Raw genomic sequence first — 22644 nt, 5'->3', positions numbered from 1 at the left:
ATATGAATATTTTCTCAAGTGAGTGGCCACCAAAGTGCGAGGAGCTGATTTCAGGTTAAGGGAAGCACTTTGAACTGGGTGTGACCACTCCCACTACAAACCTCAGAAACCTCCTGTGCTTGTTATCACAATGCGAATTTATGCATCTTGTAGGTCTATCGCACACATCTAAAGATCTGTCAGCAGCTGGGGATTGATTTCATGTAAAGCAAACATTCAAACAACTCCCTTCTTGATAACAATTGTTTGCCAATTTGAGATCCAGAGTAGGCCTGAACTCTTTCTTGTGACTTTTCTTTGAAACAGGACAGTGTTGTCAATACATTCTTTAACTCTTTAAGAACAAGGAACTGGTACACAGCATGCTTTTGATGAAGAATGCGCATTTCTGAGTGTAGAAGTTACAACTAAAATTTTGTTTCTGATTACGATCGAAATGCTAATGAAGGTATTTTCAAATAAGACACATAACCCTAGAATATTTAGCATCAATATGTCTTTGTTTACACACTGACATACTTTGGTAAGATTTGTGCCACTTCCACCCCAACTGGAGTGGCATACAGTGGAAGAAAAATGTGAAAATCATTGTCTGAAAGTTTCCCTGTAGAGTCTGAGGCTTGCTAATTTCTCTTGCCTCTAAATGAATTTGGACATTGCTGTGGATGCCATTGAGGGGTATGAACCATTTGCTGCTAATCTCTCTTTAAATTTATATTTTTATATTGTGATCAGTAAAATGTATTCTTCTCTCCTAAACTGCTTTTAGCCTTTCAGCCTGAGTTTTCTTACACATTGTATTTCTTTGTACACAGAAGGAACAACGAGAACCAGACCTGTAAATCACATAATTCAAAATATTTAGTTGACAGTCATAGAGTCTTAATAAAGCCGCTGTCCGTAATGCTTGCAGCAGTGATAGTTGTGCCACTGACCTTTGTGTCCACTGCATCATGCCTCTGCTCTCCTTGTTCAGAGACACAGATGTCACATGAGCACATGCAAGATAATCACAGATCCAAGTTGTGAATTTTCTCTCAGGAATACTTGAATATTACTATGGAGGCCTACATTTCTTTAAAGGTCATGGATCTGAAGCTTTTATCGTAGTCCGAGTAAGAAATAATTAAATTGCCATTTCCTGGTAGCCTGGCACAAATGGTAAGAGTGCTATTTGCGACTCTTGGCTGTAAAGTCTTGGCAATAAAACTAGTATTGTAGAATTGCCAGAGGAAATTTGAATTTTGTTACTCCTGTATGCACAAATTCCTGGAAAGTAATACTATCATTGAACATAGAAACTCTTTTCAGAAAACCCAGTGGAGAAAAGTAGGTTTAAAATCATACATGCATGTGTCTGGATGTCAATATCTGGTTCACTTTAAGGTGCCGAAGGAGTAAACCATGCTTCCTCTTCCCTTGGTGTGGACTTTTGTCATCATTACCAATAGAGGTTTTCTTTCAGAACATACCTGGATGTATGAGGAGTCACAATACTATTAGGACCTGCCTGCCAGACAACAGGTTTTAGAGTTTGTGATTTTGGAATAGGTTTGGAGCTCCTTGGAGGTAACTCCTGACCATGGTGAAGTCTACCTTTGCACAATCCTGGCAGTTCTAACAGCAGCCTGCTCTGTAATGTCTAATGGCTGCAACAATTGCTGATCAGCAGGCACTACAAGTGCATGCTTTGTTTTTGATGATGGAGATGGTGAGCAAAAAATACACAACTGATATTACGGCTGATGAGTTAACATTGTATGTCTTGACGTAGAGTTATGATGTAATACATGCCTGGATGTTGACACATGCTTAAAACATTACAGTGCGTGATGCCTCTTCTTCAATGTCATAGATGCCCTTCAGATTGTTTCATCCTCTAAAGGCAAGCAGGTGCAACGTTTCATCATTGGTGACCTGATCAACCTCAAACAGGAATAAACAGGAAAAATGAACTGAAGTTCTGGAGCAAGTACCAGTGCAAAGTATGCTGGGAGACAGAAGTTGCTATACGCTTCAAGAAGCAGGCCTTATTTTCTTAAGCATTGCTTGGCTACTGCCTATCTAGATGCATTTTAATATTTTTCCTACATGTATTGCTTATGTAATTCAGCAGCTAGGTTCACACTGAAATGGTGGAATTCTATGTTAAGACCGGAAGCGAGAAGTATGCTTAAAGTTTCTTCATTTTGTTCACAGCAGCTGTAGTAAAGTGCCCCTTTTTGCATGGTTATCCCCCTAACTTTTTGCCAGATACATGATGCCAACTTGACTGAGTATGCCCTGGGTCCCTGCCGACTAGGTTCCCAAGTCCATGCCGGTCAGGTTCCCAGGGCCTGTGTTCTTTTCCAAAACTGTACCTTTATTCCCACTATTGGCACACCTCTGGGTCACATGTAAGTCCCCTGTAAAGGGTACCCCTGGTAGCAAGGGTCCTGTGACCAGAGAGGGCCTCTGAGGACTGCAGCATGTATTATGCCACTCTCAGACACCCCTCACCTTAACACCCACACACTGCCACTGCAGGCTGCATGTTTTGGTGCAGACAAAACTGAAGAGTCGACATGGCACACATGCCTGTGTGTCATGCCCACCAACACTGCCTGTGGCATATGTATGTTGCCCCACTAGCAGGTATTACAGCCCTAAATGCAGGGTGCACCATACCACAGGTGAGGGCATAGCTACATGAGCACTATGTCCCTACAGTGTCTGTGCCATTCACCGACATTGTAAGTGCAGTAAAGCATTTTGAACACGTGGGCTGGGAGTTTTTCAGCACAAACTCCACAGTTCTGATGGCTTTACTGAAGACTAAGATTGGTATCAAACTTCTCAGCACATTAACCCCACACTGATGCCAGTGTTGGATATAATGTAAAATGCACTCAAATGGTATCTTAGAGATGCTCCCTAAAAATGACCAGCCCTGGTGTGGTTCCTGACAGTCTACCTGCCATCTGTCACCGCCAGACAGGTTTGTGGGCCCCTAGGTAGAGAGCCTCCTCTCTCTGGATCCAGAGACAAAGCCCACCCCGGGCAGAGGTATCATGCCTCCTCCCCCAGAATAGGCTGGGCTCACGAAGGGGAAGCTTTAAAGGCCTGCCAAATTTGGAAGCTGTCCCTGCATTTTGCTGCCCCCAGCAACTGACTCTCACCAGGTCTGCCCCCACTTTGAATAGGAGAATCAGCAGGAAAACCAAGCTAGGAGGAGATGTGTGCCCACCATTGCCCTGCTCAGCTCTCTGGGTCCTGAAATAAAACACATTCAGGGCAGATATGTCATGCCTCCCCCCCCTGATGGACAGGGTCCCATTGGGAACATTTCAAAGGCTTACCGCCTTTGTTAGATACCTCCATGCTTAACACTAACCTCTGATAAGCCTAAAGGCTCAGACCAGCTACCACTAACTTGGGAGTAAGGTATTATATACTTTATCTTCTGCTATACCTCTGGGGATCAACTGGACTCTGTGCACCCTATACCTTACTTTGGTATAGTATATACAGAGCCAGCTTCCTACAGCAGCAAACAAGAAAGAACACATTGCTTTGAGACTACATATCCCATGAATGCAAAGAAACAACAACTCATAGTCAAGAGTCTGCCTTTCCAGGACATAAGGCCTCAGAATAACCTGCATGTTCTCTTTCTTCACTCCTCAGCAGTTCGCTAAGCGCCTTTTCTCGTTTGGGTTAACATACTGGAAAGGAGAGAGCTGTTTGGGTTTAAATGCATGTCGGTAAGTTAATGTTAAATGTCATACACGTTGTCATACCATTTTGTATGTAATTGAGTCTTGAGGCGTAACACTCCTTATGGAGGAAAGACTTCATCAGAGGTGAAAATCTGTGCCTGTTAGGCTTGGGCCACAGAACCACTGGGGTCTTCGGTGCAGCCAGTCCCCATGAAGACAAAATGGAAGATTGGTCCATCATCATCGCTTGGTTCTCACAATGGCTCAAGGAGCTTTGCTTCAATGCTTGAATGCCACCAGTCACGCTGTGTTTATTTCTTTCAGCCATCCATGACTGCTGTCTATCTAGCAGCATTTCCATTGATTTCTCACATCTTCCTATTTTAATTAGGCAGCAATGTTTTTGATTCATAAAGAAAGGGAGTTAAAAAAAAAATATATGTCCAAATGTAGTTCTTTTGAAAAGAAAAAATATCATAAACATGGTAAATTGAGTGTTTTATTGTCTGCAGATGTATTTTCTCTGCTTTTAAAAATGCATGCTTCCATATATTTATATAGGAAATATATACATTGAAAACATTCATTCTGGAATCCCACACGCAGGTGCATGTATGCAACTGTTTATGACTATTAATGAAGATCCTAAGATGCAGAAGTATAATCCTTGCTCTCTCTTTTGTAATACTCCCTTTGAAAACTTGAGGAGGGAGGTACAGCTGACTAAGGAAGAAGGGAGGATGACAGGGTTTGCTTATATGGTTAGTCTACTATATGCTGTGGTTTCAAAGGGAGCTCGTTATGATTTTGGCTCCAATACTTTTCATGAATACTGCAAGAGGTAGAAGTCCCATAAAATGGCTGCATTTTAAGAACTCAAGTTCAAAAATGTGAACTCCACTCCAGTGTGAATATGAACGAAAAGGTGGGTTGGAAATGTATGATCCTGGAAAAACAATTGAAAGCCATATCTCATAATAACAATTAATAGTGAATAAAATAAGGCCAAAATGTTTTAGACTAATATACCTGGATACTTTGCAGCTGGTCTCAATCAAGTCATTTTCAATCTCGAGTAGGCTGGGAGGCAGGCTGTATTCCACAGGGGAGGTCAACCTTTTCAAGCGCAGCAAGCCGACACAGAACTTGGCTCCCATTTCCTCCAGCTCACGCGTCCCTATCTGTAGGTTCTGTATACATAAAAGAAAAACTGTAAAATCCCACTGAAAAGAAATCACATTTGCATAGATATAGACGTAGAATCCGGAAGGAGCAGCTTTTCTCTTATAATTTGCATTAGAAAGTAATGAATGAAATTCCAGATGTATTCTCAAATGAATGCAGTCAGTTCGCTTTAGCTTTTCTGCTAGGATGTGGCTGTTAATTACAGAGGATCGTTTGATAAAAAGAAGGAAGACAGATGTAAATCCTAATATGGTACGATTTAAAAAAAATGCAAGGCACACTATGAATTCCATGAAATCAATCATCTATTCAGTAACTGGTAATTTAAGAGTATTGCTCATCAACTCTTTAGTTTCACATGGAACGCTGCAAAGAGAGACTGAGGAATAGAAAATTGTTTTAACAAAAATCCCTTATACATGAAGGCACAGTTGCAGTACACTCTCAATGTTGGTTCGCCAGCTGAATTCACTGTCATCAGCGTCATCCACTTTTAAGATGTTTCTGGCTCGTTTTTGCCGTTCCCACCGGATATTACATCTATCCTTGTTAGTGCAATGGTTACAAACATGTCTAGAGAACGGAGTCGATTAGTACTGAATAGAACAGAAGACTTGGGACAGAAGAAATAGCTAATGAATGCTAACCCGACTAGGGAAAGAATGGCACATCAAAGGAATCTTCATTTAAGTCACATACATTAGAACAGTTCTGCCTGTATGCCCAATCTTGAATTTTGTTTGCAATAAATATATAGAACTGAAAATGCACACACACAGCTAAATAAAGCCAATGATTTGAGCTGGCAGATTTTACAGAACCATGAATGTAATTAGATTAAGACATTTTCTACGTTTAGGGTTTTCCTCAAATAGACATTTGCAAGAGCAGAATAAAATGCCAACACTTTGCTTCTAGATTTCAGGAAAGAGGCTCTTTGGGAAATGTCCTTTTGATGAACTGGTCAGGAAAACATCTATCTAATTCTATCGACTCTGATACAGCTAAGACCTTCCAAAGAAAGAATAATACAGACAGCTCCACAAGGGACAAGGCCATGGAGAAATGGACATGCTGCATGTCAGATAGGCCACACAAGAACCTGCCATGCAGACTGGACTTCCAGACCAAGATGGAGGGAAAGATTTACTAACTCAGTTTACTATCATTGTGCTTGGACACATGACTGGTGAATTCATGCAAAATGAACTTCTGAGCTGGCCTAAAAGAGTGCATGCAAATTTTGAGAGGAAAGAAAGACCAACAAGAATGACTTATGCTTTAAACGGAAGAGAGATTCTGCATATGGTGTAGTGTAGTTCCTATTTTCCCTATAGGTCCTGCGCATTGGAATAACATAAACAGCAGTTTAGACGTAGGACTGAGGTCTTCTAGGTCTCTACTGACTATGTTAGACTAAATTTAGGTTTGCGCCAGCTAGCTCAGAGGTCACTGAAAACTTTCTTGACTGAATAGGAAATTATCAGCTTCCCTGGCTCAGACAAGAAGGGATTCAGCTTCCGACAACCGCATAAACATGACAACTTTGCTCCCTCAGAATAAGAATCAATCTCTAGAGTCGTGTGAAACAATAGACAGCTATTTCACTCAGTCAGTTGTGCATATTTAATTTCACCAGGGTGCAGAGAATAGAGAGACGGGCGTTTTCAATAAAAGGTATTATTTATTGAGCAGTCTTCCTTCTCATGCAAGAGAAATGAATTGCCACGATTGCAATACTTATTGTGAAGTAAAATGCGTACAGTAAAAGGAGTATTATGAAATAATACTGTAAAAGCATTGATATGGTTTCTTAGCCATAAGACACTTTAAAATGGATAAAACATATATACATATATACATAGGCTAACGTGCTCAACTGGTGCTTCTAAAATACGCCTACCCCGGTGTACCTGACCTAAGCCTAATACGTGGGAAGGAGTAAGTAAGTAGCAGTTTAAGTTAAGTAGGTTTGTTGCCAAGGATCTGTTCAAGAATTCTCTCTAAGGGTTTAGTCAGCACTGTACCTTGGGAATAGAATGCAGGAGGTCTGGTATCTCCCTCTCAGGACTCGATATTCCAGTCACCCGCAAGGGTAGGCTGGAAACGCCGGAGCTGGATTTTCTCGGCAGGAGAAAAGACAGCGTCTTTCTCAGCGCGTCAAAGAGGAGGGGCAGAGTCCGTGGGCTTCTCGCTTCTGCTGGGCTCTCGGAAAGTAGATTAGCTGCTCTGCTCCAGAATCACCACCGTGTGTTTGCTTAAGGCAATGTTGGTATATTTATACCTGAAAGGTGCCGAGTTTGACGTAAGGTTTGGACATAAGACGTCAATAAAGATGTCACTAAGAACTGGCCGTTCTTACAGTGCTCGCAGGAGTTCTATTACAAATCAAAACAAAGCAAGCGGGGCTTTCCCAGGTTGCTGGGGGTTTGGTGTGTCGAAAGAACTCGGTGTGCTCTCTAGGAATCCAAGGAAGTAGCTTTTGTCGAGCCTTGGACTGCAAGGGCGATTTACTGAAATATGGATCTGATTATTATGCCATTATAGGGATATAATTGATTATAGCCGTATAGGGGCATAAAGTCACAATATTGAATCGGGTTCCTAGATAAAACACATCACCCACTCCACGGTTTTATATCCATCAATTACTAAAAACTAAGCAATAAAGATGCATGTGTATTCCAACCCACCCAAAATACATGTTAGCATTCGAAATGGTGTATGCGAAATACACAGAACGTTTATAGGTACTGTATGTTTTAAGCAGTGTAATCATTCAAAAATTGCATATATAATCAGTTGAGCGATTTGCGAAAATTACACATGAAATGTCTCTTAATTACAGAAAAGAAGGTTGAGACTATTTCATCACATATAAATGAAATTGCTTGTGAGTGTGCTAGAGGCTGCGGTAATATATTGTCTCTAGATTTGCTAAAAATAGAAGCTCTGTTCTTTATGAATAGTTCTACTGTAAGCAGAGTACGTGTGCCAAAAAAAAGTAAATATTTTGGAATTTTGGAAAAAAAATAATTTCGTTTCAGGGGAAAATATAGTTCCAAATGTTTTCAGGAGCTTTTGTTTTTCAAAGCTGAAGGCCGAATTCAGAGTTCAGGGGAACGCTGTGTGCCGGTTGGCTCAAAAGTTATTCTTTTGGTTCAGGGGAGAACATGACTTCAGATAGATGTGCAAAAAAACAGTCTACAGCTTCAGGTGAAAGTTCGACCAAGGATGATAATGCTGTAACCGGGCTGTTGTGAGAATGATAGCTATCATGGATTTCTGTATCAGCAATGCTCACAGAAGGTCGTACCTGGGTGACGTTGCTCTAATTTCTTGCTTCACTGCCACCACCTAATCGTAGTGCAGAAGTATCAACGAATGCCGTCATCAGGATTGGTAACCGCTGGGGACAACACGATGCATGAGCCGTTACTGGACTTAGCAAAGTATCGACATCCATTGGCACTGCTGATTGTAGTGTAAGACAGGTGTCTAACACGCATTCTTCTCGGCATAGCATACATCGAAGCACAGGTAAGATGCAGTTCTGCCATATAGGTCTGAATGAAAAAAAACAGGTCATATTCAGATCTCTTAGCCGGGCTAATCCAAGGACTTTAGTTATGCGGTCCCGTTAGCGTATTGCTAGGATTGTTTCTTCCATCGTTGCCGGAGTCATGTCTGCGTTTAGGCTTGCCATATCGGAGCAGAAGAGTCAAAAATAAGATTCCTGCTATGTCCCAAAAGTAGAGGTAGGCCACCAAAAACTGAATGGACAAAATTGGGAAAGATGCCCAGGACTATTTCGAAGGGTGTTAACAGTCTCGAAACAATTGTCTTAAATACATTCGAGATACCATTGGCATCCGACATATTTAGGATTTGGCTTAGCATTTCTGTGAAATGCACAGGGCAATTAGTTGATAAAAGTGTATGTATCTCTGCCGTTGTCCTTGCAACTTGAAGATCATACGTTTCTTTTGATGACGTGATGGAAACTGTTGTCTGTAAAAGCACAGACTTCATTCTGCTTAAAGTATCAATTTGTATAGAAGAGATATTCAACTGAGGCCAAATCGTCGCCTCTGAGTCTCCAGGGCCGTTTGGATACAATGCTTGCATACAGCAAGTGACCATGGAACTAACGCTAATGAGATAGGCTTTCCCTGGCACCATGCCACAACAGCTGTGGTCCGTTATTAGAACGTAACTCCCGTTAGAAAGTTGTCTAAAGTATGGCTCTATCTGTGTTGCAGGTGTGCCATACTGGTGGCATGAAAGGTTATTTGAAGTCCCCTCACAGGCCCCATGTAAATTAATACCTTGGCACAGAAGTATACCGCTTAGTGATTGTTTACAAATATTACCACTAAGAAATACATTCTGGTTTTTGTCACTATAACATGTGTGTGTATAAGGTAATTTCCATGATGACTTAATATACCCTTTACCCAACCTTTCATACTGGCCTGCTGGTATATACTCTTGGCATTTTTTAAATTGGAAAGTTGTTATCGGAATTGTGATAATCCCGTGTATTATCCATTCAATGACAGGTCTTTCTGACATTGTCAATGGTAATCTCTCAAGTTTTTCAATGCTCAGAATCGTATAGTCTGCTCCTTTCTGTGCCAAACTGATTTGTTCATCAGTAAGGTTAAAGATAGAGAACAAGGACGTTGTGTTGATTAAACGCCAAGGCACATAGCCTAAACGCATGTTTTGCAACGTCCAGCCTAGTTGTACAAAAAAATGTAATTGGGACTGCCCATGTTGTAACATTAGCAAGTCCTGATCTATTATATCTATAGCAGATGATACAATACTGTCCAGTGAATATATTCTGGAGGACAGAGTCATTAACCCGTTGTCCACAATAGAAAGTGATTTTTCCAAATTAATACGATCAATTTCTCGTATTTTCTCTGCTGTTTCAATTTGAGTCACTTTCCATGCCTCGTTGTAAGCAGCGTATATACTGGCCGCTATGAAACGTTTTTGACGCTGTTTGCGTGGTCCCGTTATGAAATCACGCAAGTCAGCACCATCTTTAAGTAAAGATAAGTGTTGCTTAATTTCTGCCAGTGTGGATGTTTGTAGCCATTCAAGGCATAGTTTCCCTACACTGTATGTTGTTACTATCCCTGGATGTTGTCTCTGGGAGTATCTAGGGCCTGGTCTGGTCATTTTTAACCCCTGTATTTTGTTCAGGAATATATCTTGACATTTATTTGTGTCTGTTGGCCAGATTAACTACTTTTTCCAATCAGGATGTGTTCTATTTTGATGTAAAATTTGGGATACGTCTATCTCAATATCTGTGGTTGTGTTATCAGGTATTGGCTTTGGAATAGACGGTTGGTTTAAGTCTTTGATTTTGGCTAGGCCAAAACAGGTAGTTTGTTGAATGGTGTCATTCAAGAACATTATTTTTTCTGGGATCATGCAGGCTCGAAATAATGCTTCTAGGCCTTGTACCTGCCATTCTTTTGTACCCCAGATCGTTTTTGTTTCAATGTTGTTTTTCCAGAAATCAAAACCAAATGTAATCATTTTTTTATTAAATGTTTCCGAATAGATCAATTTAGTATTTGTCAGCATGGTTTTTGTCCCTGTTTTATCTAACAGTTTATAATAAAATGTTTCTGCATCACTTGTGTTAAACCCTGAGAAGTATTGGAATTTCTCATAGAATGTTTTTGAACTACTTTTAGGTGGAGTGGCACAATGTTCCCATTGATTATATTTAAAAACATTTCTAGGTTGAGCAGATTTATGCAAATAGTGGTCTGCATAGTGGGTGTAGCAATACATTTGTTCATAATTCAATGAACCTTGCAAATAATCATGTTCTGTAAATTTTGCTGACAATACTAAATCTGACATCATATTATTTATGCTTTCAAAATCCCAATCATCAGAGAATCTACTTGGTTTTACAAAGTCACTTAATGAAACCTTAAACTGATGAGGATATTTCAAGAGTTCGACCGGTCCATATATTTCGTAATCTGTATTGTCCCAAACTACCCCGCCGGGTATTGGAATGGCTGAGACATTCACTGATGTTAGTTCTCTTTTCTCGATGTGAGATGACTTGTGTGGCTTCAGAACTAAGTTGATGTTCTGACTTGCTGTGTCCATTGTACTGTATTTTCCCTCAATGAACAAAGTACCATGATGAACCAAAGCAGGAGGAAAAATACCCCTAGCACAATCCAAAATTCTAACCATGGAGAAATGAGATAAGTTTCTTTGAGTTGATGGAAGAGTTCTGTTGCTTTGTCTTTAAAAGTCTTTGTTGCTGGCGTTACTTCAGGCTCGCTTTGATCTTCAAAAAAGTTATCGAAATTGATGAAGTAGCCAGATGCAGTTCTGTCAATTGTTGGAATTGTTTTTTCAATTTGCCTTTCATTAGCACATTCTGATGCTACATCATTGTAGACTGGTGTTTCTTGACGAACTGTTTCAATTTGGGTTTCAAGAGGCACAAGTTCCATGTCATTTCTGCATAGTCCTTTTTTATTCACTGCAGGTTTATCAAATTTGATTAGTCTCTCAGTTTGAACCTCTTGGATCGTAGCAAATTTTGGTATTCTGCTATTTCTTGTCCACTGGGCCTACTACTTATTATTGGCCACATGATTGTGGTTTTTACCAGGTCGATGGATACAACTCGGTTCTCCTTTTTACCAGCAAGGGGCGGTAGTACAACTGATCTTGTTCCGTTGATTGCTAAGACAGGTACTGCTTTTCTGTAAGAAGGCCCAAATTCCTTCTTCACCGCTATTTTCTCTCTGATCAGATCCCCAATCTTTGGAATCCAGACAGGAATCCAGACAGGTCTTGCTGGGACAGGTGGTGTTTCTTCAGTGGTTGTTGGCTGCTGTTTTTACTTTATGTTGCTCAGGGCTTTTCTTGTTTCATTTAAGTCCTGTAAAACAGCCTGTAAAACAGCCAAACGATCTTTGATGTCAAAGCATTTTTTCTTATCTTCTACCGCTGAAGCATGACTATCTAAGTCCTGAACATACATTCTAGTTCCGAACAATAGTTAGTACGGGCTGAAACCTTTTAGAGAATTTCTTGGCAGATTATTAAGACTACGTTGGACACTTGTTAAATGCTGGACCCACCCATCACCCGAACCTAATACCTTTGCCATTATAGATTGCTTTATGTCTCGGTTTTTTCTTTCCACAACCCCGTTTCCCTCAGGATGGAAGGGACAAGAGAACCACAACCCAATGCCCATGCTGGTCATGGCCTCCTTATAAGCTCAAGAGCTAAAAGCAGGACCCTGGTCAGAATGAAGCATGGCAATTGCTTATGTGCCGATAAAGACTTGCAAATCTTTTATAACAGTTCTGGCGTCAGCCGAGTGCTGGGGCCACATTTTTAAGTGACTATAGTCTTAAAAGAAGTTAATAGGACGCTGGATTTTATGTATAGACAGCCTTATGCTACCTACAGAAATGGCCATGGCATTACTCCGGTTGGCTCGTTACTGCGGTCTCTGTTGCAGTCTGTACAGCTCTTCGCAAATTTATAATGTTGCAGGCTCATCCCTGGCCACCAGTATTCTGATTGTAATTCTGTCAGAGATTCCTTCATCTGTTTGTGCCTTCGACCTTCACCCATGTGTGCGTCTGCTATAAATAAGACTCTCCTGTTCATGTTGGGAATTACCCTATCCCCCACTCCAGGGATTCGAGCAAAAGGAATGGAGTTTGCATCAATTACGTATGTATAATTGAGTGGATAGTGAACGGGTAGTTCTGCACAGTTGCCTTTTTAAGACGTTTTTACCGCCAGCATGGTTTCCCCGTCTATGTATTTTTCTGAACGCTTTTTTGTGGCTACGGAAGCCGTTTGAGTTGCTTCCGCTGTGGCTGTATTAGCCAATGAATTCCCTGCAACGTGAACGCTGTCACGTTGATGACTCAGAGTGTGTATCACGTGAGTCTTTTGTAGTTCTTTCTGTAAAAGAACTACCTGTTTCCAAAGCATTTTATGCTTGATTGTGGCACCTGTGTCATCTTTGTAATCATTTTGAACCCAGTTCTGCAAATCATTATTGTAAGATTTGACACAGAAATGCGAATCGCACACTATTAGTGTCGGGAATTAACGTTCGGCATTTTCAAGCGCCATCTTTAAAGATCTGATTTCAGCTCGCTGAGCCGAACATTTTTTCAGGGATTCAGTTTTTGTTATTTTCGGTCTGAATTTACCGCAGAGCCAGCGACCTTCAACAATCGCGCAGGCTGCATTGTAGGATTTATCATCTACATTGTAATGCTGTACAAATCTGCCTGTATAGATTATGCAAGAGTATTGTTGGAGAGGCAGAATTTCGATTGGCAGAGGATATTCTTTTTCATATTTTAAATCATTCAGTTTTTTCATGTTCGGGACAAAATAGTATGTCACGTCTTCTGCAGCAAGAGAATTTTCCCACTGTATCCATTTTGGATCTAGTGCCACTGTTTTTAGATTTACTGGGCTGAATAGCACCTTGAAGGCTGATTCTGCTGTGAAAACAGTTATTCTTTTGCCTTGGGCTAGGGCTTGTTCTCTTGCTACAGCAGTTTGAACTGCCTTTACAGTATTTTCTGTGAGACTGAATATTTTTTCTGCTTGTGTGTACAAATGTGATTTGTAAGCTATTGGTACAGTTTCTCCCTCATTAGAGGTCAGGTACGTGAATCCGCAACTTCCTGGGATGACTCGGATTACAAGGTTGCGTGTATTGTCACGTGTTTCTAATTTTGTTTTAGCTAACATGTCTGTTTGCAGTGATCTCAAAATTTCTGTGTGTTTTTGAGTCCAGTTGATTGGTTTAAAATCAGGTTTTATTAATTGGTAGAGAGGTTTAACTCTCTCTGCATAATTTAGACTGTAAGTTCTTCCGAAATTCAGGAAGCCTAGAATCGATTGTAAGTTTTTCAGCGTTTTTGGTGCTTGGAGTACAGCGCACTTCTCTAAGAAGTTGTCTGCTAGGCTTTTGCCTTCACTTGATAATTTGTATCCGAAAAATAGGACAGTTAGATGGGCAATTCGTGATTTTTTAAAGTTGAATTTGTAACCCTCTGCTGCGAACCCAAGTATTATGGTGTTCACTCTTTTCAAGTGAGTATCCAAGTCGTCGTCTGTGAGATAGATGTCATCGACATATGATAATGCCTCATCATCATACATTTGTAGTAACTCTGTTACCCTGGCCGACAATAATCCTGGGCTGTTCTTGAATCCCTGTGGGAGTCTACAGAAATTTATCTGTGACCCCATTACTGAGAAAGCGGTCAAGTATCTGCTTTCCGGTGCAATATTTTGACAAAGGAACCCATTAGAGATGTCTAATGTTGTTTTGTATTTTTTGCGAACTATGTTATTCATTAGTGCCGCACTGTGCGAATTTTGTACCGCAAATGTTTTGCAACATGAGTTAAGGTGTCTGTAGTCCAAGACTAGACGATACGAATCGTCTGGTTTGGAGACAGGAAACAAAGGATTGTTCATTTGAGAGGTGCATGTTTCAATCACCCCTTGGTATTCAAGTTGATCTAAAATCTCCCTGACTTTTTTTTTAGCTTCTTGCTTAATCGGGTACTGCCTTTGTGCAGTAGGTTGACCATTTAACTGGATTTTGTGAGAAGGAGAGTCCGCATCCCATCCTACATGATTCTTGTATAATGCAGGTGCTTGAGCTACTGCCCATTTTCTTGCATATATATATTTAATGTGAATTGGAATATGATTTGAGAAGGCAGGCATAATCATTTCTTCGCCATGAGGGCACTCCCTGACAAACTCTGGGGGCCAATCTTTCTCAGCTAACAGGATGTCATAGCCTTTTGAGAGGTTATCCCAAAATAGACCCCTTATTTTCCTAGTCTTATCTCCCTCTATACGCAATGTTATTTCGTATATCTTATGAGGTTCGCTAACTCTGGTATCTGCAGTTTCCACTTGAATGTATTCATTTGTGTCCACTGTCTCCAGATGATTCATCAGGATCTTGCGAGCCATGCTGATTTCTGCTGCGCTGTCTAGCTTTGTCTGTGCCCACTCTCCCTTCTTCAGCTGTGTCCTCAGTATCCTCGGCATGTTCGATTATTTTAATACTGGCTACCTTCTTTTTTGGAAATTGTAATTTTTTACTTTGAGCAGGTTCCTTGTCTTTGGACTTGGCGTGCTCTTCCCTGTGTTCTGATCGTCCTCTTCTTTCCGATTTCTGCGAAAAAGATCGAGAAGGACGTGTATCAATATCTTGATATCTATCAGGCTTTTTCAAATTATCCCTATTTCTAAGGTTGTATCTTTTTTCAGAGGGCTCCCTCTGGGGAGACTGGTGTTCTCGATTCGGAGTTTTTTCTCTCCGCCAAGGAGACCTTCCTCTGGAATGGAAACCTTTTTCTTTGGGAGTGGATTGTTTATTTCCATCCCAGCTCTTTTTAGGAGTGTTTAGATTATTTTTAATAAATCATTTTTCAGGATTTTCAAGTAGTTGGGGTTTTACTGGTTTCCCACCCAAACTATCTCTACCTAGTTCTTCATAGCATTTTTCTTTGATTCTGGCAAGTTCAATTGGTTGGTCTGTGATATCTGTCTCTTTCAATTTTTGGCGGATCGCCACAGATGCTGCTTCTCCTTTTATGTTGGCTAATAATATAGCAGAGACCTGCTTGAAGTCTTTCAGTAATTTCATACCAAGAATTAAAGCAGGTTCTGGACCGTATTCTTTCTGAATTTGTTTTAGCACATCTGGTATTCCGCCAGAGACGGAACACCATGTGTTTTTGTGTAAATGGAAGCAAAGACTGTGCCCCAAGTGTCACAGTCCTCCACATGTGGTGCGACCCCCATTGGAAGGCAGATGGTCAGAATCCTGTGTTTCTCAATAGGGGTAGTATTCGGGAATACTGCCTCTATTTGAGATATTTTCTGTGCCAGCCAGAATGGAATTTGTTCCTGTTTTGCGGGTGTTTTTCTTAGACATGATTGTATGTTCTGTGGTGTAATTTTATTTGTGTTCCCATTGATGAGGGGTCAGCTGTGGAATATTAACAGCTGGTTGGAGTGTTGCAGTCCGCATTACATATTGGACTAACTGTCTGTGAATTTTAATTAGTAATTTTAGCTGTGCTAAAAGTTCTTCGCGTGACATTTTATCAATGTCTGGATGTGATGTGTAGCTGGCTAGAACCGGCCACGTTGCTCCTGGTCTACCTCGTGGACCGAGCCTGGTGATGTGATCAGTATGTTTTAGGGCGCCTTTAAACCAGAGCAGGTGCCCTTGGTAATTTAGTGGTATTTCAATATCCTCGAAAGGTGTATATTCTTCCGGTCTTTCCTCTATTTTGTAATAGTTGAACTTGTGTGTTGTAGCGTTTGCCGCTGGAAAGTTTATCCATGAATAGAATACCTCTGTCTGCCGATATTCGTGTGCCTCTATCACGAAAATGACTGTACCACCTCGTTATGTCAGTCCGTTTTCTATAAGTTTTAAAGTTATAGTTTTTCTTATGTTGACCGGAATGAGGATAGCATTCTGGTCACTCTGTAGGAGACTTGTGTCTTCCTCTATTAGTCGGCCTGCTAGTCTAGCTGCTTCCCTTTCGTCTTCACTATCTGGCATTTTACTGCTAGAAAGGTTTTTTGTTGCAGGTCAGGTTTCAAGGAAACAAAAGATTAGGTGCACAATATTTTGGAACACTGTATCCTTCAACGTTGACTAAACCAGAAACTCTACATAGGAATCTCTTCCTACTAAGTTCCGGCGGATTTTAACCTTTCACCCACTCCAGACGTCTATTGGAGTATTTACGGGAGAAAGGGTCTGTGTGAAAAAGCACGACTGAGTTACTCTAACGTCTTGCGTTAGTTTTATCGCCTTACCAAACGTTGGGCGCCATGTAGTGTAGCTCCTATTTTCCCTATAGGCCCTGCGCATTGGAATAACAAACAGCAGTTTAGACGTAGGACTGAGGTCTTCTAGGTCTCTACTGACTATGTTAGACTTAATTTAGGTTTGCGCCAGCTAGCTCAGAGGTCACTGGAAACTTTCTTGACTGAATAGGAAATTATCAGCTTCCCTGGCTCAGACAAGAAGGGATTCAGCTTCCGACAACCGCATAAACATGACAACTTTGCTCCCTCAGAATAAGAGTCAATCTCTAGAGTCGTGTGAAACAATAGACAGCTATTTCACTCAGTCAGTTGTGCATATTTAATTTCACCAGGGTGCAGAGAATAGAGAGAGACGGGCGTTTTCAATAAAAGGTATTATTTATTGAGCAGGCTTCCTTCTCATGCAAGAGAAATGAATTGCCACGATTGCAATACTTATTGTGAAGTAAAGTACGTACAGTAAAAGGAGTATTATGAAATAATACTGTAAAAGCATTGATATGGTTTCTTAGCCATAAGACACTTTAAAATGGATAAAACATATATACATATATACATAGGCTAACGTGCTCAACTGGCGCTTCGAAAATACGCCTACCCCGGTGTACCTGACCTAAGCCTAATACGTGGGAAGGAGTAAGTAAGTAGCAGTTTAAGTTAAGTAGGTTTGTTGCCAAGGATCTGTTCAAGAATTCTCTCTAAGGGTTTAGTCAGCACTGTACCTTGGGAATAGAATGTAGGAGGTCTGGTATCTCCCTCTCAGGACTCGATATTCCAGTCACCCGCAAGGGTAGGCTGGAAACGCCGGAGCTGGATTTTCTCAGCAGAAGAAAAGACAGCGTCTTTCTCAGCGCGTCAAAGAGGAGGGGCAGAGTACGTGGGCTTCTCGCTTCTGCTGGGCTCTCGGAAAGTAGATTAGCTGCTCTGCTCCAGAATCACCACAGTGTGTTTGCTTAAGGCAACGTTGGTATATTTAGACCTGAAAGGTGCCGAGTTTGATGTAAGGTTTGGACATAAGACGTCAATAAAGATGTCACTAAGAACTGGCCGTTCTTACAGTGCTCGCAGGAGTTCTATTACAAATCAAATCAAAACAAAACAAGCGGGGCTTTCCCAGGTTGCTGGGGGTTTGGTGTGTCGAAAGAACTTGTTGTGCTCTCTAGGAATCCAAGGAAGTAGCTTTTGCCGAGCTTTGGACTGCAAGGGCGATTTACTGAAATATGGATCTGATTATTATGCCATTATAGGGATATTATTGATTATAGCTGTATAGGGGCATAAAGTCACAATATTGAATCGGGTTCCTACATAAAACACATCAATGGTGCCACCAGAATAGTTTCAATACAGGTACTTGCTAAGGAGAAGCTATTCTGCCATAATATTCATTTGGCAAACAGGTTTTCATTTGGCAAACAGGTTTTCAATTTTCAACAATCAAGATAAACTTGCCAGCTGTTACATCACAGAGGATACCTTTGGCAGTAGAAAAACAGTTTACCAACCAGTGAAGAGATCTCAACAATGTGATTGTGATTAAGTTAATGACTACATCTTTTAAATCTCTTTATAGCCGGCCAAAACCCTATCAGCCAATTATATTACACTCCTGGAACAGACGAATAAAACACTGAGCATTTGGAATCGCTCGGGCCTCTCATGGGCAGGATAGATTGCTGCGGTCAAGATGAAGATAATGCCTTTGAATTCTGTACATATTTCAAACTATCCCTCTGATCCCTCCCCAGACCTTATGTAAATTGTAAAATGTAAATTGATACTTGTATAGCGCACTACTCACCCGCAAAGGGTCTCAAGGCGCTTGTATGAATACCGCTGTGGAACCCATCCTGGCTTTCCCTGTGAGGCGTCCACTCCTGGGCACCCCCAAGGTGGAGGCCAAGCATCCTTAGCGTTGTGGGGGCCGTTGTGGAGATTAAGCAAGCTATTGCCCAGAGTTGCGGAATGGGACTCCATGATTGGAATAGGCACCGAGGCGAGAATGATCAGGTTCGTGGAATGTTTGAGCCCAAGTCCCGCCGAGGCGGGGAATTGAACCCTGGTCCCGGGCTAGACCTCTGCATCAGGGTCTGCCACTCTAACCATTGAGCCACACTTCTCCTTATTGTGAAGCCTTCCGTGCACTATCAATCGCTTTATATGGGTTGGGAAACAACCGCATCTTAGCTTCTCGCTAATCACCAAGGCGAAGTCTGACGGGGGGAAGGGAGTCCCAGTGGTCTCCTGATACTTCCAAGCTTCTCAGCTACAGTTCATCCTGGAGTGGAATCGGCCACTCTCGGAGAAGCATTAGACGTTTATGGACCAAGCGCTAGGCGGGAAATATGGCTCCCGTGTAAACACAGGGCATGGGGTCTTTATTTAGCACCAGTAATGGCAACCACTCTTCAAGTGTGGGACGCATGGACGACTCAATATGGGCTTATCACCTTCCCCTCCTCGATGACCCAGCTGATTGATAATCCAGCCTTTCCACTCGGGTGTAAATCTGAATCTTTTCAGAGGTGGCATGAGAAGGTATGCAAAAGGGTGGGCTCTCTCTTTGGCCTGGAGGGTATTATATATTTTGCCCAACTACAGGCAGACTATGCAATCCTTGCTTCGGATCATTGCATGTACCAGCAGGTGCAACACTGGGTAACCTCCCTCGAGATGAACACTGGCGCAGCGCGACAGCTCACACAGTCACACAATCACAAACGCCTCATTTCAGAACTCTATGCATTCCTCTCCCCGGCTATCTCACTCATGAAGTCCAAGAGGCAGCACAGTTGGGAGGAGGAACTGGGCAGACAACTTACCAACAACGAATAACAGGATATTTTTATAGAGCACACCACATGGCACATGACACCTCAGGTGCTGAAGCAGCCTATAAGATGGCCACATATTGGTACCTGACCCTGGCCCGCATTAGCCACTGGAATAAAGGACGCATTGCCTCCTGCTGGCGGGGCTGTGGCCAAACTGGCTCCCTAATACACCTGATGTGGCACTGCCCCAAACTAGAAAGATATCGGATCAAATGATACATAACATAAATGACACATTTGACACAGACCTTCCTCGCTTCCCCGCTTACACTCTGCTGAGTCTGCCCAACCGCCTAACCTTTCCCCTGTGCTCCATTAGGGAAGACAGATAGAGCTAGCCCTGAACGCGGCACACCTGGAACTACTTACCCTGTGTGGCTCCCAGAGGGTACCCGATCGGTCTGTGTGGTTCTGAAATTCTGGGCCCTGCTGTAATACCGGTACCGAGGTCCAACACTTGTGTCACAAAATATCATCGTACCATGACGAATTTGGTATTGGCAGACCGGTAATGATTAGGACATTATCCCTGTGCATTTGCATCATGATTGAGCGATGCTAACACCCTCGAATCATGGTTTCCGTTCTGAACCCTTGGACTCCATTTTGTGAACGGCATCCATCTTATGCCTTGCCCTCATATAAGTCAATTGATTAAGGTCGAGCTTGATCTGAAAGGACACGTCCACCTTAGCTGACTTCCCCATGACCTGGCCGAACTGACTCCATCGCCTCCAGCCGAACCTGTTTGAGCAGCTCCTCGCCCAGTAGCCGAGTAAGATATCATCAAAGCACAACATGCCATAAACCATTCACCACATACAGACCATGTTTTCTACGTACATACACCTGCCCATGTTCCCTGTTTATGGCCAGTTTTATGACAAGGAGGTGCCCTGTTTTATTGGGGTTTTGTCGATATCTGATGGTACTTCTGGGCCGAGCTGGGTCATCCATCACGATCCGGACATCTAAAATATGTGTTGACCAGCATGACTTCGCTCTTTGTATTATTGTAGAAATATGTGTATAACCATATCATAAACTCAAGAATTCTTGCCTGCAGCTGTTATTTCTGTATAAAGAGGGAAGGCTGGTTCTGTAAAAACGAACAGTCTCCTGAGAACTTACGACCCGTGCTGTCGTGCTTCTAGGACACATGTTACTTGGTTGCAGCCAATAAAACTCGATCTCTGACTTCATCTAGAAGACTCTTGGTTTCTGTGGTCCGGAACAGGGAGAACTCAGAGGTCTTCGGGTGTTATCCCCTGGCACCACCGGGTTCCTAAAAACCCGGCACCTCATCTACATGGCTCAGACGGCTATGGGTGGCCTTGGGAATGGAGCAACTGTCTTTGTTGACAGAGGGTAAAGGGGACACCTACCAGGAACTATGGGCTTCGTTCATAACTATCCTCAGGAAAGAGTTTAGAGAAGTTATATGCCCAAAGCTCTTACAAGTTCTGCGACTCACGGATACAGATCACCCTAGTGAGCAACAAGAAGCTTAGATGCCAAACCAATTCATGGTGCGGAAGGGAATGGGTGGGGTGGGAGGTATGGTTTTCCTTTATTCTCCCCTTTTTTGTTTTTCCCCTTTGCCAGTACATATGCCTTGTTATCAAGTTTGTAAACATTTAACAGTTGCCACACGCATGTACTACCACAGGACTAGGTATTAGAGAAACGTGGCTATAGATATTAGCCTTATAGGATAGTCGGATGTAGGCTATGAACTACCCTGCCTGCCTCCGGGTTGTTGGCCATTAGCTGTGTTAAGCTTGCAGACAACAGCTCCTTTTGCCGGCTACTCAACACCTATGGCTGTAAGTTTTCCATACTGTATTGTGTGATAAACCAATAAAAAGAGTTATACCATAAATCTCTTTATAAGGCATCACTGCTCCCCCTTTCTGAAAGCCTGCATTTCTGGTGGAAAGAACATCTGTAAGAAGCGTTAGTAAAATAAAGGCATTAGGTTTCTAGAAACAGTACATGATTTTTCGGGATAATAGAGTAGTGTTCTGGATCCTTTTTACCAAAAGTACTACCCAACTTTCATGTTAATTAATTAATTACTTCAAGATTTGTTCCATCCCTTGCAGTGGAGACATTCTATGTAAGTTGATTATTAGGAGCATCGCAGATTTTACTTTGATAGAACTAGAGAAATCGCCTCAATTATTTGTGAATTATGGCCACATCATTACAGGTATGCCAATAGGCTAACTGCCAAATAGTTTATCACAAGATAGATTGTATCATGCATTTTACTGTAGTACCAGTAGGCTAATAAGTTGTTTTAGTGTAGGGAGCCTATGGGCTATTCTATAGGACGTAAAGCACCTACTACTGCTGTATTACCACTGAGGCCAGATGCTCAGGATTATTGCAGTGTTTCCTAAATTGCTTTGCGATTTTCTCCAGTCTTTGAAGGGATGGACATGCTACCCTGTCCTGGTATTTATGACCATTAAAGACGACCCTATTATGAAAAGGAAGATGCATTTACTTTTACTCCTAGTTCTGCACAATTGGAATCCTCATTAGGTTTGTTAACATTCCCTCGCCCCTCTTCCCTGGCAAAGTACTCAAATGCTGAAAGGAGTCTAAATGGGGATTTTCATTTACTGTTGAAAAGAACAGCAAGTACAAGACATGATGCAAGGAAGAAGATGTTGGGTCCTTAAAAAAGCAGAATTTACTTTCCCTAGGAAACTACCAGACTTACTTGTCTGCCAGCATTCCCCTCATTTCTCTATGGTAGTTCTTTGGCAAGAGGCAACATCTGCAGTATTCAGCCTTGCTTTTTTTTTTTTTAATTCTGTTTATTGAAAACATTGAGAGACCACGGCACCACAGCAAATAAATACCATACATTAATCCTCCACAGTACACATATAGTAAATTTCAATGTCACAGTGTAGTACATCATTATTTCTTGGACTCAAGAAAATAGGTCCGAATCATCTGCTTGTACTATGGGTGCCTCACATATATCTGCTCTA

General features: G+C 41.8%; 1 protein-coding gene across 2 annotated transcripts in view; it reads right to left on the bottom strand.

The window, feature by feature from the left end:
• AGTPBP1 (ATP/GTP binding carboxypeptidase 1) overlaps nucleotides 1–22644 on the bottom strand; it is a 1139154-nt gene that overhangs the window by 96757 nt on the left and 1019753 nt on the right. For both annotated transcript variants that reach the window (XM_086961295.1, XM_086961296.1), the window contains exon 25: nucleotides 4728–4888. In XM_086961295.1, the coding sequence (XP_086817421.1) occupies nucleotides 4728–4888 (161 nt within the window). The remainder of the gene's footprint in view (nucleotides 1–4727; nucleotides 4889–22644) is intronic.

This window comes from Lissotriton vulgaris, chromosome 3_1 (assembly GCF_964263255.1).
Source record: "Lissotriton vulgaris chromosome 3_1, aLisVul1.2, whole genome shotgun sequence".
NCBI lineage: Eukaryota > Metazoa > Chordata > Amphibia > Caudata > Salamandridae > Lissotriton > Lissotriton vulgaris.
The sequence above is the reverse complement of the archived record's forward strand: the minus strand, read 5'-3'. Positions and strand labels throughout refer to the sequence as shown.